The sequence below is a fragment of the Argiope bruennichi genome, chromosome 8, assembly GCF_947563725.1.
Source record: "Argiope bruennichi chromosome 8, qqArgBrue1.1, whole genome shotgun sequence".
Lineage (NCBI taxonomy): Eukaryota > Metazoa > Arthropoda > Arachnida > Araneae > Araneidae > Argiope > Argiope bruennichi.
The window spans coordinates 8,722,866-8,741,727 of NC_079158.1; the positions used below are offsets into that span (position 1 = coordinate 8,722,866).

The 18,862-nt window shown below is 26.5% G+C and overlaps 1 protein-coding gene across 1 annotated transcript in view; it reads left to right on the forward strand.

Moving 5' to 3' along the window:
- LOC129980840 (coronin-2B-like) overlaps positions 1 to 18,603 on the forward strand; it is a 50,156-nt gene extending 31,553 nt beyond the window's left edge. The window contains exons 8-12 of the mRNA XM_056091263.1: positions 2,678 to 2,887; positions 5,249 to 5,362; positions 9,310 to 9,497; positions 11,292 to 11,484; positions 15,437 to 18,603. Coding sequence (XP_055947238.1) covers positions 2,678 to 2,887; positions 5,249 to 5,362; positions 9,310 to 9,497; positions 11,292 to 11,484; positions 15,437 to 15,568 — 837 coding nt within the window. The 3' untranslated portion in view covers positions 15,569 to 18,603. The remainder of the gene's footprint in view (positions 1 to 2,677; positions 2,888 to 5,248; positions 5,363 to 9,309; positions 9,498 to 11,291; positions 11,485 to 15,436) is intronic.
- The last annotated feature ends 259 nt before the right edge of the window (positions 18,604 to 18,862 follow it).

Here is an 18,862-nt window from a genome sequence, read left to right on the forward strand (position 1 = left end):
GACCAAACATCTGGAATAATTCATTCCTAACATGTTTATTTATCTATGGATTATAATTTTATAAAACCCTTTAAACCCATTTCATGTCATTGCTGTAAATTAATTAAAACAGATTTTTCCAATTTTTAATAAACCCTATTTTGTCCAAAATTATTTATTAAAATTTGTTACCTGCCATCACATCAAGCAATTCATGTTGTTAACTGAATATATTTTATAAAGAATTGCATTAAATGCTAATATTTTCAAAGATACTTATTTAATATGTTTTTTAGCAGTCCTAAATTAAATTTAACTTGAGTATCATATATTTAATTTATTGGCTTGTTAATTAATTTATTTTTTCTAGGTTTTATATTCTTGTGACTTTTTATGGATTAAAAATCTTTAATAATTTTGGTGTGTCTTTTATTATTATTATTATTATTATTGTTTTGCAAGCAGCTGTCTGTTTATTTTTATTAAAATATTTTCAATTTCAAAGATGTAGAAATAATCTATTATTTAGTTGTTGTTTTTCTTTTCCAGTTATATGTTAGGATACAAAAAAAGTGATATCTTTGGCCTAAATCTTTAAATCATGATTATTTTACTTAAATATTTGTTGTACTATATCATAAAATATAATTTCACTAATTTTCAATTCTTATAATTCTCTGTAACTAGAAACAATTGGAATGTTAGTGTTTAGTTTTAAAAATTATACTATCCCTCATATAAGGAGAATCATGAAGATTTAGTACAACTACTGTATGAAATTTTTTTACCTTTGCTTGTACACCAGTTCAACTGTTGTACCAGCAGTGTCTTGGGATTTCATTCTCTCATAATAACTTTCCAGCAGTATCTTAATTACCTCAAAAAATCCCTCCCTTATTTTGTCATACTCCAAAGGATCAGGACATTTTGGCCAGCTGATGTTTTAATCCGTGTTGGTAATCCGTAACATTAATTTTCTCATATCAATAATGCTTATCTTAGTGAATGCTAGCCTGTATAGAGAATTTCATATAGGGGAAAGCTGTAAGATGATACTTTCAGAAAAGGAAAAAAAAAAAAAAAAAGGATTTTTCAGGAATAAAGCAAGTTATTTTTTAGCATAATATTAACACAACTATAATATTATGTTGAAAAGTAATAGTTGTAAACAATTTGCTGACTGTACAAACTTATAAGCATGAATTAACATATAAATGATAATTAGTACCTGTATATCAAATTCAAATTATATTATACCTGGTTTTATTTTGTTGAATTATAATTTCAAAATTTCATCATTATTTACATTTTAGTGAATTTTTGGATTAAAAAATATCCTTATTATAATGCAGTTACTAATGATATACAAAATAGGTGCATTCTTCAAAAATGAGATACATGTAATGAATAATTGAAATTCTCAACAAAAAATTAAATTTTCATCATACTATATTCTATTTATTTATATTGTAAAAGTTCCAAACTGCAAGTATAAGCAGTATATTTGGAAGCAGTATATTAAAACATTCAAGTATGCTTTCAATCTGTCAAATAGTAGAATAGTGGAACCTATGTGATACACAAGGAAAGTAAACATTTTTAAATTCGAAAATACAAATAACTAGAATCTTAAAATATTATACATAAAATGCTACTTGGTTTATAAAAAATTGATTTTTCAAGAAAGATAAAATTAAAAGTCCACTTTGCAACATTCAACCTTTAAAAGAAATGAATTTGTATTTCAACAATTCTTAAAAAAATTATTGAATTTATTATTAATTTATTGAATTAATATTAATTATTATTAAAAATTTATTACCTTTCACATTCCAAAACAATTGCAGTGCAGGTTTTTGATCATATTATCTGTATAAATAATAAAATTGGTAAAAAAAGTATTTTTTAGTAAAAGTATTATAAAGTATTTTTTAATTTGCCAAATAATTATTATAAAAAAACTCATATTTTTTATTCATTATTTTAAATTTAATAGTTTCTCCTGAAAAATTAGTGAATTCCTATTCAGGGGTTGAAAATGTGATATAAAACAGAAAAGGTCAGAACCACAAAAGTGCAATCCGCTTAATACTACTAGACAGGCAGTCCATTAATGCTGTGAGGGTTGAAACTGAAGAGGTTATTTTCAACAAATATAGTTAAAAGAAGGGAAAAGAATCTTTGAATCCTCTCATAGAGTCTGCATTTAGAAAAAAATTTTGGAGTTTGGTTCCCAAAATCTAATGGCTAAAATTAAAATTTCTTAAATATTGGAATATTAAATCAAGTACTAAAAACATTTCAAACAATTGGAATTATAAGTGAGCACTAAAAGAATGATGTTGAAATCATATTATTGGAGGTATGCTCATATATTATTATAATCACATTTTTTAGTGTATTCCTTAGCAATATTTTTTAAAGAGATAAAACATTAAATTTTGCACATTTCTCTAAATGCAGAAACATCCTTCTTTATGTTTTATTTCATGCAAAGATTGATTATTCATTGCTTGTATGGATTCTTTATATATTATTCTTTATATATGAGCATATTTGGATTTCTTAATGTTAATTGATAAAAATAATTTTGTTTCTTTATTCAATAAAACTTCCATAAAACTAATAGTTTATCATTTGAGATAAGAAAAGTAAGTCTTCTTTCCTTTTTTTTAATGAAAATATGTCTTTATCTTAGGGCGATGGAAACATTAGGTACTATGAAATAGTAAATGAACCCCCTTATTGCCATTACCTAAATCAGTTTTTAACTGGTTTCCCTCAACGAGGGCTTGGATTTATGCCAAAGAGAGGATTGGATGTTTCTCGTTGTGAAGTTTTCCGTTTTTACAAGCTTCATGCAGTTAAACCTCTTTGTGAACCTATTTCTATGATTGTTCCAAGAAAAGTAAGTCATTACCAGTATGTAGTTTACAAAATTTTGTGCAAAAATAAAGTGTTTTATTTCAAAATTTAAAAGTTTAACATGATTTATAAAGCTATTAATTCTTTTTAACCTCTTTTTTATATTTACCATTATTTCATGTCATTTTCATCATTCTCATCTTTGCTTATACTTAGTAATTTCTAAATTATATTGAACCACTTCAATATAATTTACTCAACTGTAAACTTATAAAAATGTACTACTATTTAAGAAGTCATAAAATGTTGGTTGATTATTAGTGCTGTTTCTTGAATTCCCAATTATCTTTTTAAGTATTTAATAGTAATTGCTATCATTAAAATCAAGAATTTCATTGCAGAATAGGAAATGGAAACACAATATCTATTGAGATATCTGATTGTAAAATGCCATGAATTTTCTCAGAATGGATGCTATTTCCTTTTATAAGAAAAGCATATTGAGTGAGCTGGTAGTAGCTTGTCCATTGAGGTTGCAGCTCCCTCTGAAATCACTTTTTAATATTTTAATTTTTGTTTTTTTTATCTAATTTTCTTTTGAGAATTCACTCATTAATGAAAATCAGAAAAAAACAATAAAAATTTTAAAAGAAAACATAAAAGTAATAAACAAGCAAAAGGGAGTGGCTGTTCAGCAACTAACCCTTGATGGTACCTCAGTTGTTCTCTGCTCACGGTACTGAACGAATACCAAAACAAACCTTTCTCCTTTTGAATTCAGAAGTGCCAAAGCTGCAGTTAGATCAGATCTGGTTTGTAGCACAACAAACTTGTTAAAATGAATTTTGTAACACTGAATATAATGAAATATAATGAAGTTCAAAAAATTTATAACTACATTAAGTTTTGTTGTGTGAATTACCTTTACATGTCCTCATTGAAAGCTTAGAATTTCATAGCCATTGAATATAGTGAAGATTACTTGAATTTACTGATAGACTGGATGAAAAATTGATATCCCATTTGAAATCAGCTTCATTATTCAAGAGAAAATACAGAAAAATTCAGAATGAATTATTGAATTATATTTTGACCATATGTAAAAATATTTAAAGAAATAAATTAATCAACATTTTTGACAGTAATAGCAGATAATAGATGTTTCAGAAAAGACTCTTGTGTTCGTTTGTTTCCTTATGTGTTATTATCTTTTCTGCAATACTGTCATGCAAAAACATAACATGCTGTTCTGCAACAACCCCACAGGTTTTTCAGCTGTATACAGGACAATGTTCTACAAACAAAGACAGGATCCAGAATGAAAGATTTGAAACCACACAAAACAATTGCATGAGAATGCAGTGGCCTCATGAAGGTTTGATATCAGCCATATGCAATTGTTTTGTATGTTGGTATCACCATGCAGTAAAAAGTGATCTTCATCCATTCATATAATGTTCAGCAACCATTGGGGGTTATGTTCCATATTTGCCAGCCCTCCTGTATCGAGGTTTAGTGTTTCATCTGTATCTGATGGTTAAAAATTGGTAGAGTGCCTGTATCTTTTACTGATTTAGATCCAATATTCCATGCAGAATATGTGGAATCAATAATTCCGAAATCCTTGTTATTCTCCCAGTTCACGAACACTGTATTCCCCATTGATACTATTAATTCAGGGTTGCCACGGCACTGGAAAAATACAGGGAATTTAAAAATTGTCTAAAAAACAGGGAAAATGCGAGAAAATTTGATAACTTCCTTAAAAACAGGAAAATACAGGGAATTTTCAGTTCTGACTTGCCAGTTCAAAAAAGAATAATTTATATTGGACTTTGTATCTAAAAGGAATACAGGACATGTGAAATTTGATGTCTGAAAATAAGCCAATTTTTAACTTTTTAATTCAAGAATAAAGCTGAACTTTTATGAGAATTAAGGCTTCTTGTGTCGCATTAATCCTTTAAGCCTTCAATGATATATAGGGAATATTTTTCACATATATTCACTCACACTGATAGTAAAATAGCCAAAAAAATGTACTTTAGGTCATACAAAAATGTTGTAAATTATTTGTTACTAATTAGCTACTTAAAAAAAAAAAAAAAACTCTTTAAGAAATCTTTGAACAATAAAAAGTGTGTAATTTGCTTTGATGAAGTTTTGAACCACATTTTGCAAAAATGCGAAACTGATCTTGGATTGTAAAATATTGGTGTGAATCAATCAATAACTGTAGCTCATCATTCTTGTAAAATAGTTCAACAATTAATATCAATCAGATAATGATTTCATGCTGTTGAGATCAAATGGTGAATCCATTTCCAACCAGATCTTTAATTTATATATATATATATATATATTCCATGTTTATAGCTTATGGAAAATGTTGAATATTTTTCAGTCTGAACAGTTCCAAGAAGACATTTTTCCAGACACTGCTGCTCCAACTCCTTCCCTTACTGCCAAGGAATGGTTAAGTGGCAAGAACAGAAATCCAATATTGATTTCTCTTAAGGTTTGTATTGAAATTGGTAATACAAAACTTTTAAAGTTAACTTCTAGTTTAAGAGGATATAATTCTGAAAACTCCTGAGAAATCACGACAAGCTCTTAACTCCCTTTTTAAGTCATTAGTAGGAAATCGGTGTCCATTTTTTACCACATTCACTTTTAATTAATGGGCATTATCAAACTTCTTAAGTAAGTTTCCTACCCTATTATGATTTCCTTATTTCTGAAAGCTAGAAAAGCTTAGTATTGTTGTATTATCCCCCTCTCCACCTTATTGTATATAAATATTAATTTAATGATTTGCTCTTAATGTTGCTAGTATTTTTTTTTTTTAATATTTACTTCTTATTGCTTTTAATCTACAAATATTAGCATCAAGCAAAATATATATTTGATTTATTATATGTCTTCTGTAAGACAGCCCTTACAAAATACAGTTAACATGTATTTTAGCATGTTAACTGTATTTATCTTCCTATTTATTTTCATGACACCACATTTTCCAGTAGAGGCCATAATTTTTTTCTTTTTAATTTCATTTAAATTTTTTACATTAAGAAACTGTTTGAATATGAAATTTTATAATTTGAAACAAAACAAAAGAATATTAGAAAAAATCTAGTTAGTTTTTTCATGTATACAAATGTGGAAAATAAATCCTTTTGCAATAATTTGATCCAACCATTTAACATTGGACTGTTAACTATTATTAAGCAGTTAAGCAAAAATCAATCCAAATCTTCATTTTGGCATGGTTAATGCATAATTTTTTATGTAATAAAAATGAAATCTTATTCACTTTATTATGATATCATGCGAAATTTATTATGCTACTACAGGCATCATCACTTGACTTTAAAAAGGGGACTTAAAGGTAGGGCTGGGCGACGAAGGAACTTCATCATCGTGATATATTGTCCAACATGTATCGATATTTTTTAATATATCATGATACCATTATTTATTTATTGCTATTATAAATTATAAATAGCATCTCTTAATATGTTGACTGATCAGAAAAATGCCAAATAAAAGGAAGGTTCAATTTATATCATAAAAATATTTGTTTTCTTTTGAATAAAAATAGTTAGAAAATAATTTTATTAAACCCCCTTGAACACAGTGTGTTAATGCCAAAGCCATATCTGCATGTTACAATTTGTAACATTGCATTTAAACAAGTATTTTTATATATTAGAATATGACAGTATTTATAGAAATATTGACAAAAAATTCTGTATGAAGGACAATAAGAATAAAAGCAACAAAAATAAACTCTAACCGGTAATCAAAACGAAATCAAAAACTTAAATTAATTGTGAATATCGATTTATTTTATGGCGATTTATTATGAGCCGCTAGATGAAAGCGGAAGTATAATGGAATTTCTTTTTTTTTTTATGCGAGTATGCTTAAGTGTAAAAATGCGACTGCGAATAAATTTGGGAATTTAATCTGAATGAACCATTTTGCTTTTATTTCTGAAGATGAAAATTTGACGATTAAACAAACGACAGTTTACAATCTTCTGATAATCGCAATTGTTTTTCCATAATGGTATCATTCGATTAGAGAACAGAAAGCATTTTATTCGCAAATGACATACTTAAAACAAGTACTTTTATATATTGAAACATGACAGTATTTCTAGAAATATTAACAAAAATTCTTTATGAAGGACTATAAGAATGAAGAGCAACAAAAATAAGCACTAACCTGTAATCAAAACGAAATCGAGAGACATAAATTAATTGTGAATATCGATTTATTGTATCGCGATTTATCGTGAACTATTATTCAAGATAATGATTTCAATATATCGATTTTTTTCGATAAATCGAAAATCGCACAGCTCTACTTAAGGAATTAAAATAATAATAATAAATAAATAAAACTTTGCAGCTAATTTGCTAAAAATTATTCTAAAATTGCTTTTTTTTTAGTATTTTGTTTCAATTTTGGAAAGAAAGAAAAAACAAATATATTTCATGCAAAGGAACTTTAATTAATTTAATTTCTTCTCTGTAAAAAACCTTGGATGTGCCCATTTGAAATTGCTTTTTATTCTTGATGTGTAAAATCAAATTTACAAAGATTACATGATTCAAAATTTCGTTAGACCATTCTTGTATCTTAAATGTCTTGGAAAATTTAGATAATATAAAGTATATTAGAAACCCTCTGAATATTACAGCTTTGGAAATTATTTAGTGATTTTTTTTTTTTACTTCGTATTCCTATCAGTTTTTATTCCTTCTAATATTTCATTTGGCTCATTGTATGCATTCATTTTTTTTTAAAGAAAAAATAAAAGGAGAAAATTCTGTGAAACTGACCAAAGAGGAGACTGTGCATAAAAAATTATTTGGACTGCTTAACAGTATGATATACGTACATACAGATTTTGAGTCCCCCAGTTGATCTGAGGCACAAGGCAACCGCCTCCATTGCCTGTGTGGAAATTCACCACTCTGTCTGGTTAATTTTTGCTTAACAAAACATTTATATGAGCAAATGTTGTCTGACAAAAAATTCTGTTAACACATTATTCTTCCATCATTACAAAATGCATTTTAACAAATTGAATAGATACAGACAAAATTAAAACATATATCCATCACTAAGCTTTTATTTAGAAATATAATGTTATTTTTTAATGTATTGATTTTGTAATTCTATTTAATATATTTCGTTGATTGAACTTCTATTATTATTCTCAGCTGATATCATTCGTTTTGTTATATTCAATCAGAACAATTCTAATAAAATTTTACCATCATGCAATTGATTGGTTTTTAAAGATATTACATTATATTTTAAAATGTATCATTCCATCTGTGAAATCGTCTTAAAAGCATTTATCTATATGTATTTTGAATATAACTAATATATTTGAACTCAATTCTATTTTCAGTACTGATATTCAATATTCTTTGTTATAAAAACTGAACGAATGTTGTTTTAATATCATACTCTTTCTTCAACTTCATATAGCTCTTTCTTCAACTTCTGCATAAAATTATGAGATCCCATAAAAATTATGAGAATTTGATCATAGTACAGTCTATCAGAAAGATATTAGAATGCTCCTCAAATTAGTTTTAGAATTCATATTCTAAAACTAATTGTTGCACAGTGAAATTGTAAATGGCTATCATCATAGAAAAATGTCCTCTAAAAATATTTTTTTATCATGCATCTTCATATTTAGATTTACTCAAACTCAAACGACAGTATCCACTTTCAAATATGTATCCAAATTCTCCTGATTAAATTAGCTAAAATACATATAAATGACTAAAAAGTTTCAGAGCATCCTGATTTTTGCTTTCTTGAAGGTTAGAGATCATCTGAACAAAACAAAGAATTCCAAAAGGACTGGCTGTTATTAAAGAGGGAATGCTAAAATAAAATGAAAAAGAAGACATGCCATCCAACATTGATTTAATTTTTTTAAAAAAAGCTTACAATGATTGAGACAAAAGTTTTATAATAAAAATTCTTAAAAATTATTTAACATATCATATAGAAATTTGAACATTTAAATCAACAGTATTACATTATCTTCATTTAATTTTAAAGAAATATTACTGAATATAAAAATTTATACACATGTTTTTCTATTATTGTATATTTTCTAGTGATTATTTTTATGATCTTACATGTTTTAGACCCTCCCCCCAAATTTTATAATTTAGTGGTATTTTTTAAAATAGAAAGGATTTAATCTTTTTGAATTTGTCATCTATAACATTTAAATCTGTTGAATGCTTTTATTTATTATTTTATTTACATACAAGTTTTGAGGAAATTTTCTGTTTGATTTATTATTTGAAGTGAGCTATTTTTCCGAAGAGAAATAATTTTAAAATTGAATGTCCTTAGTTTGTTCTTATAAAAGCATTATCATTTAGAATTCACACAAGATGCATGCAATTCATTCTGTTTTAGACTGGGGCAGGGGCTTGCACCAATAAGCCTGTTCTATATAATCCTGATAGACAGTACTTGCTGACAGCAGATAGAAATAATGAAAGGAAATTCATTTTCATTGCTGAAGGCAACAAAGTGGATTATCGGGAACTTCTGCATATCAATGGCAACAATAATGTTGTGAAGGACAATCAGACTCTTGACAAGTAGGTTTATAATAACTGATTATACAAGAATAGAATTGCACTATAATTAATTGAAAACACTCAAAATATTTATAATGTTGGGCGTTATTTAAACAATGCCATAAAATTTTCAGATTATTAATTCACATAATGTACATATTGAAATGACTAAAACATATTTATTTGTCATTTTTAGTGAACAAATGTTATGACATTGCTCATTAAGTGACTTTTTTAAATCTTTAATTACATATTTTCATATAGCATTTGTACGTATAGTATATAGTTTGTTAAAACTAAATAAGCCAGATGCTTATTCAGTTTTAATATTTTTATTTCATGCTAATTATCTTTTGAAACTTGCTAGTTTGTCTGTGATATTGTTTATGCTATATTAAATCTCTTATACTTAACTTGATATTCATAATGCAAAATTTTAAACTTCAGATTGAGATATAAATTAAAGAAGCAAGATTTTAGTTGCTTTATACTCTACTCTTTGAATGCATGAACCTTCTTAATGGAATCAAAGCATGTGTTCACATGAAATTGTAATAATCTGCAATATCTAATATCCAGTGGTATGCTGTTTTACAAGCATTATAATTTTGTTTTTATACCTTGCATGCTTTTGTTTCCAACATTAAAGTGATTTGCTGCAATTTTCATATAATAAATGAATATGTACAATAGCTTGTTAGCTGAAGTGAAGTTTACTAGTAAAAAAAGAAAATAAAACTAGTATAAAGAATAAGAAGAACAGTCATTCAAACATGCCAGGTTTGTTTTGTAGCATTTGTATTAGTGTATTTTATTTATAGATCTAATAAATATTGTTTATTTATAAAAAATGAATAAAATTAAATCAGAAATCAAAAATTCATTCATGCCATTGTTAACAATTATGAAAATATAAACAGTCTTCATTTTTGATTTTTTAATAACAGAAATGAAACATACTATTAAATATTTAATGAAACTCTGAAAATAGGTTGAAATTCATAGTAATATTGGAAAGTATTATTGAAAATAATGCAAAAAAAGTAAATAAATGAATTAAAAAATTCAAAAAGAAATTTCAAATGGTATCATTGATAAGCATTTTTTTTTAAATTTTAAAATAGTATAAAAATCATTTTTGTGTAATACCTTTCAAAATTTTCTTGGCAAAATGCAAAAGTCTTGCTTTAATTTTAATATTTAATTATTTTAAAAAAATGCATCATCTGAGATGTACTATTTTGTAAAGTATATTTGTGCCAAATTTGATTGCTCTAGGTCAATCAATCTGCCCAATAGAGACCTAACAGACATAATTTTTTCATTATTTGTAAAGATGTGATTGTGTGTTTATTTGTCACTTACTATAATATGCACTTTATATGTTCTCATTTATCAGAACATATTTACTCAGGACCAGAAGAAATGCAAAAAATATATGAAAAGATAGTGATGTGATTGATATGAAGGTTGAATGGCAATAATTTTATAAATTACTTATGTAGTATCTAATTTTATATTATAATCTTGCTACTGTTCAGTGAATGTATCTGATATCTCATTTGATTTCTCATCAGTAGCTAAGGCAAAACTTGCTAAAAATTTTTATTAGCATGTATAATTGAGAAATTACATTTCAGGATAATATATAAATCATAATGGCATGCTAATTTGAAATTTAATCAAAAATATGGCTTGCCATGATCTTATTTATGTTCAGGGAAAATAGAAGGATGTATTGAAATCAGTGAATTAATCAATTGTATTATGTATTTTGCATGCATGAAACAATTATTAAATGGATTTCATTTCCAGAGTCAATCACAATATGATTGCATCCCAGACAAAGAAATTCCCTTGGTCAGAAGAAGTGCCGTCTCGTTCTGCCCCCGAGATAGGAGTTATCTCTCATCGTATGATGCCTGTGGCTACTTTTGTCACTATTCAGGACAATGACAGTTCTAGTGATCATGAGGATTCTAGTCTAGAGCTGAGCAGTAGTGAAGAGGTGAGTGAATTGATTTTATTCTTTGAAAGTCTTGGTTTTTATTCTGCTGCTTATTAGAAGGAGAGGGGATCTTTTGAAATTAATGAGCCAAAGCTGTTATTCGCAGTAATTTAATAATCCTAAATGAGGCATAAATATGTGCTTACAGATAGAGTAAATATGTCATTGGTTTTAAACAGACGAAGCTATGAAATAACATTTTCAAAGAATTTTTCTGCATCTTTAATTCAAGATACAATTGGCTCCTAAATAACTTATATATTAACTCTTAAATATTTAAAACTCCTTATTTTCTGTATCAAATTTCAGTGATTCACTTAAATATGTAGACTTTAAGATACTGAGGGCGCAGACTGTATTAATTTTACTTTGTCTTTTGTCACAGAGAATTGGTCTCACCAGATATATCAAACACTTTGAAAAATTTTATAAAAGATAATGACAATTTTATCTTTATTTGCAATACAAGACTATTAATGCTGATCTCAGATCATATATGTTGTATAAAAATGTAAAATTGAAGTAAAAAAAAAAATATAAAAAAATTTGTTTAATGCATTTGTGAATATTTATATTTTCCTATAAGTATACAATTTATTTAAAATCACAATAAGGAATGGCAATATTTATTTCAAATCAGAGCTTCTTTGAAAAATTGTAAAGCATGGCAACAAATAATAATAATAATAATAATAAATTGACAGAAGTTTGTTAATCATTAGAATCTGTGTTATAGTATTTTGAAATTGAAGGTTACTTTCCATTCAAGTCATAAGGCCAGATTAACAAACAATAAATTACTATTCTATATTAAAACATAGCTAACACGTTTCAATATGTTAAGCTGTATATCGACTGAGCGTATATACGCATATCAGTTCAAAGCATAAGTAGAGAGATTATGAAAAAATGCATCACATGTCTAAAGTATCTGGATGAAATGGCAGTGTATTCTGATTAGATCACATTCAATCAGAGGTGCAACTTGTAGTTAACAATTTTTATTTTGCATTTGGAGCTAGATTGGCATTCACTACAAAGTGCTCACCCTCCCCAGTGATGAAAAAAATGAAAATTGTTTCTAAATAGATGCCATCATAAGCAAGAAGTAAATAATAGCATGAATAAAATTGAACAATAAATATGGATTGCAAAGTTATGCAAGTCTTAAATTTTCTTCCCCAGTCGTTTAGAAAAATAAACATCCTTCCATATTTGCTTATTCTCACAATTTTAGAGGAATCTTGTTACAATCACTAATTTGGTAAATAATTTTGAATGGTTTTTGGCATTACTTTTGGAGATATTTTGTCTGAAAATTCGCAAGTAGGCTTACATCTGTCTAGAGTGACAGTTACACTTTTACAATTAATATCAATAAAAAAAATTATTTAAATAACTTTTAACTAAGTAAGGTCCAGAATATGGAGGAATTTAAAAAAATAAACCCTAATAAAGAGAATTAATTATAATAATTGCTCCAATTCAGCTCCTGTTTTTGAGCAATTTTTTTATAGTCCGATTTTGGTGGAATTGTAATTGCATCAATTTTAATTCACAAAAAAGCATCAGCAATTATATTATCTTTCCCATTAACATGATGAATGTCATTTGAGAATTGAGATATATAAACTAAGTATCTCAATTTATATGGTCTGCATTTTTCCAGTTTCTGTTTAAAGGGGAAAATAAAGGGTATCTGATCAGTATAAGTGGAGAAATTTCAACCTTAAAGCATAAGATGAAATTTCTTAATAGATGTATAAATAGTTTACAGTTCACAATATGTGAATCAGTTTCTTTGGTTTTTATTGTTTCATTGATAAAAATGCAAATGGTTCCCATTTTTCATTACACAGTTACAGTTGTAAACCAGTTGCTACAACTGATGCATCTGCCCGAAGTCTTTACAGGAATAAGGTATTTGAATAAAGTACCAAAGAAAATGCTTTATTTTATGAATCCATTGAAGTGGATTTTCTGCCTTTTTAAAAGGACAAGTTTTTTTTTTTTTTCCTGTGACCTTCTAAGAATTTATTCGAAGTTCTGCTAAAGTGTAAGCAGTTTCAAGAATAAATTTTCTATAAAAATTGTATGTGCCTAAAAATCAGCATAGTTAAGCTAGAGTTTGAGTGTTAAGGAAATTTTTTAAATAACCTCAATACAGACCATGGTTATAAACCATTTTCTGAAATTTGATATTCCCAAAATTACCACAAACAATTTTTATAGATACAACATTAACACTTTTGAAAATAGCTTTAAATTTTTAATTAATAGTGTTATCATTCAAACAACAATTACTATTATCAGTTTTTTAATTAAAATGATATAGAAAATCAAAACCAGTTATTGCTTTTGAAACATTATGTATATTAAATGGAAATACAAATTTTTCTTAAACCTAAATCATTAACAAATTGCTTCTTCCTTATACTTAAATTGGTAAACCATTGGCAGTTTGCAAAAATTGAATAAACTTTAGCTTTCTTTCATTTTAAATAGCAGAGATAATCGAAAAGTCTCTTCTGGTATCTATAAGGAAAAAAAAAAAAAAAAAAAAAATAGCTCCAGTTTTCTATTAAAAAAATGACTATGCAATGAGTGAAAGAGCAACGAGTTAGTCTCCAATATGCCTCTCCCTCCCCCAGTATATTCCAGAAATAAGCATGGTTGAATTCATTTACGAGTGTTGTTATTGAATTTTTAATGATATCAGCTGAAATTTTTTGATGAAGAATGAATAATATCATTAGTGTTGCAGAAAGAGGTGCTTATGGCTTGGTGTTACGAAAGTATCCTTCCTCCAGTTTATAGGGACCACAGCAGAAAGAGCCTGTATATAACTAGTGGATGGAAGTGGAAAATTTCCAATGGTGCCAAAAAAGGCTATTTTCTTGGGCCTGAATTTGAGTCAAATTTAAATACCATGAACTTGGTTATCAATTCTAAAATAGACTAAATAGACTAAATGTAGAGTCATTTGATGCTATTCAGACTGTAAAGTATGTGCATATATCTCAAAAATATCTGCAGTTCAGTTGTAAAAAGGATTATTTTAAATATGGAGTGGGTGGAAATCTATGTAAGGGATATGGAATCAGCAGCGAGAAACTACAAACAAGTTCTTTGCCAAAAAAAAGTTTGTGATAAACAATTAAATTTAAAAAAAAAAAATTAGTGTCAAAGGAAGCTACAATAAATAAATAATATGTTGGTGAGATTCCAAATTTCAGAAAAATATTAATCTGGGGGAGAAAAGAGGTTTTGACATGCATAGTTTTTAAGAATGGACCAAATTTTCTAATATTTTATTCTTTATTTGGCAGTACTGTTTCTGTAGCAGTCTTTTTGATTGATTTGTTGCTAGAAAATTATCAAAAAAGAAATTATTCTACATATATCTAAGGGATTTTTTTTTCACCTTTGTTTATGGATTTGCTTATTTTTTTATCTGGCTCTATTCGTTGCATGCTATTTGGAAGAACGATCTTATAAGAATCAATGTTTCATATAATTTTTCTGTTTTTGCACTCTGCATGTAGTGAATGAAATATTTCTAGCGAAAAGACTTTAATTAAGATCCTAGTTCTAATTAATTAATTAAAAGTTTATCTTATGTATTCTTTTTACCTTTTTTCCTTTTGCTGTGTTATTCCTATAGATATTATATTTTTAATTTATTGCCTTATATATTTACTGTATTTATTTGTAAACCTTTCATATCACAATGCAGCTTAAAAAGTACTGGATATTTTTTGTAATTTGCCTTTTTTTTTTTTTTTTTGACAATTTTTAAAAGGAAATGTAAATCTTAGTTCTGTCAGCAAACTGTAGATATCAACTAAAGACAGAAAATAAAAATCTTTTTTAACTAATTAATTAAAAAATAAAAAGTTAATACATTAGTTTTAAAAATGACCTTTTTTTTTTTTTTTTTTTTTTTATACAGTTATTGGAAACTTGCAAAAAGCTTTCATCCCATGTTAAGGATCTTAAAACGAAGTTACAAGCCAAAGATGAAAAAATCAAGGAATTAGAAGAAAAGCTTCATCTTTTGCAGAAAGAAAAGGAAAAAAATTGAGAATCTGAAACCTGTTTATGGAAACATATGGGGAGAAAAAAAAAAAAAAAAAAACTCTTTTACTCTCTATGCTTATTTGAAACTTTTTATCAACTTTCTATTTTTTTAATTCATTTATTTGCACTTAGTTTTTTAATTTTGAAGTCATAAGTCTGGTATAATTTCGTATTTTTATCAGTTTATTTCAGATGAGAATTACTGAGCACATAATAATTTCCTTGCACACTATTACATTTTTCTGTGCATTAAAGCTAGATAAGGAGTCTGGTTTTCAGGGCACTCTACATTCCATTATGACATTAATATGATATGATGTAGTGCAAGTTTTTAAGCTAACTAATCTAGCTCAGTTATCCAGAATTTTCTACATAGTTTTAGAATGTATCCAAATTTTCAAATATTTTATTCCTTATTTGGCACTACTGTTTCTATTTCATTATTCTTTGTGATTTGTTGTTAAAAAATTATGGAAAAAGTCATTTTTCTTCAAATATTTAAAAAGCCCCCCCCCCCCCCCCGCTCCCCCTCTTCCTTCCTTAATCAGATGAGTTTATCTTTTAAACTGACACTGATCCTTGAGTGATATTTGGAAGAATCTATCTTATGAGCTTAATGATTCTTCTTATAATTATTTACTTCCTGTACTTGTAGAGAATAAAATATTTCTAGTGAAGAGATTTTAATTAAGTAATTAAATTTCCCTAATTATTTGATTAAAAGTTTAGTTTAAATCTGTTTTTGCATTTATTTACATCAATTTATATAACTTGTCTTAAGAAATAGAAAGTTTCATAATGTGGATTAAAAAGCTATATGTTTGACTGCATTATGTGGAAAATTATTCATATTACCTTCAATTTGCAAAAAAAGAAAAAAAAAAAAAAAAACTTATACCAGATGAATTTTTTTAATAAAATAGGTTGCCTGAATCTTTTAAGGAAAACAAGTTGTAATTTGTAAAGGAAAAATTTGGATGAATATTTAATACTATGTAGAAAATTCCTGAGGGAGTTGCCCAGATTAGGAACAAAAGTGCCTCATTTCTGAGATTTCATTTTTGGATGTATTTATAACTGCCTTTGTTGTTGTTTTGCATTCCTTTTTTAAATTCTATTAATATTAAATTTATGTGATGTATCTGTAGAGCTTTTTAATTTTTTGCCCTTTTTCTCTTCATGTTATGAGAAAAAATTTGTTAGATGTATATATATCTATATATATATAAAAGGAAGGACGGATTCAAGGCATTTCTATGCTCTGATTTTGTTCAAGAAGCTTTAGTGCTACTCTAAAAAAATAAAAACATAATTAAAACTATGTATTAATTTATGATGAATGAGAAAATTAGTTTAAAATGTCAATTTAGGAAATTGTTTAAATATTTTGAATCAGAATGGTTTTAATTATTATTCTTTAAAAAAATACAAAAGACATTGGATTTTCAAATGATTTTGCAATGTATTTTTTTTGTACTGTGTTATATTTTGAAGTGTTATATTTTTTGTTTATTTGTAAGTTTTTCTCTCGTGTCTTATTATATTTGCAGCTAAAAATTTTTTTATTTTACTCTTTTTTTTATTTTCTGTTTTGATTCTATATCTTTTAATTTAATTTTTCTTCTCCCCCTTCTTAAAGTTAACTATTTTTAGTGTTTATTTTTTAATTACATATTTATTTTTCATAGAAAGAAATTTATATATTTAGATGGAAGAGATGATGCAAGACATTTTTGTTGTAGTTATTACTGAACTTTGAAGTACAATGTGAATTGGGAATTGATTATTGTGATCCTATAAATTCAGTTATCAAGTATGAATATCACCATATTATTTGACCCTACACTGTATAATGGATTGAAATTTGCTTTATTTCAATCCATTATGCTTAATTTGTCAATTTTGCTTTATTTCAATTTTTAGAAATTGATTTATAAAACAATTAACTTTATATATATATTTTTTTCATATTTGAAAGAAAGTTTTCTCCAAAAGAAAATCATTTCTGACTTTTAAATTTTAATTAAAAATTTTGAATTCAAATTTATTTGTCCAGTATTCCTTTAACTCATTTTATATTTCTGCAAAACTTTTAATAAAAAATTTTTTAAAACAAGATTGAATATGATTATTTGATGAATATTTTTTTTTCTTATATTAATTATTTTTTTTTAAAAAAAATTGTTGTTTAGGTACTCTATACTTAATATTTAATGTACAATTTTTAAGATAAAGTGGTGTAATAAAATTGTTTAATTGTTCTCAAAATGGCAAGCAGAACGTTTGTACATTGTAGTTTGCCTAGGAATAAATGCTATGTTTCTGTATTGAGTGTCTGGTGTATCACAATAATGGCTTTATATATTTGTCTTTGTGTCTTTAAAAATCGATTGTCTTTCTCATTTTGTTCCAAAATTCGAAATTTTACATTAGTGCCTTTAAAAGAAAATTATTTTTTTATAACATATATATAATTTATATGCTAGAATTGTTGTATAAGTTTGGAGTTGTATAAAGCATGTTTTACTTTGCTTTGTTGTTTTATGTATGCATTTCAGTCAGTACTAGAGTTGCAAAATTGTTGATTTATATTTAAAAATATTGAATGTTAGATTCATTATAGCATTTATTTATCTTTTACTTATTTGTATATAATTAGTTTAAGCCGTATTCATCTGCACATTGTTACCTTCATCTCTTTTCAAATTTTAAAGCATAGAGAATGTTCATTCAAAAGAACCTCTTACTGTTCGAACAAATAGATTTAGTATCTTTGTATGAAATAGTTGATAGAGGTTTTCTTATCAGCAATATATTTGTCAACTAACGCACCAAACCACTTGATGCAAATCATGCCAAAGGAGGAGTGGAGTGTTATACTTTTACCAAATAATGTATATATATGAGTGTTATTTATTTCATTGTGTTGCTGTTCACTGTTGAGTATTTTTAAGCAGCTATCTAAGTAGATTTATTTTGTAACATTTGCCTATTTTCTATAAATACATATATGCAAATAAATTGTTCAATGCATTCTGATGTTTTTCCTTCTTATTTTGCTCAAAGGTAACAATAGTATTGATCTTGGTTATTATGTGCAGTGTTAATTGTAATTTTGTATATAACTTTTGTTCTATGAAAGAATTCCTGTTAGTCTTCCTAAAAATCAACTTGTGGCCATCTGTAATCGTTTGTTTGGCATTTCCTGTTATCTTCCTCGTTGTGTAGGTTATGCCAGGTCCAAAGATAGATTATTCAACAACATTACCAAATTTTCACTTTTAAGCTTGTAGTGGAT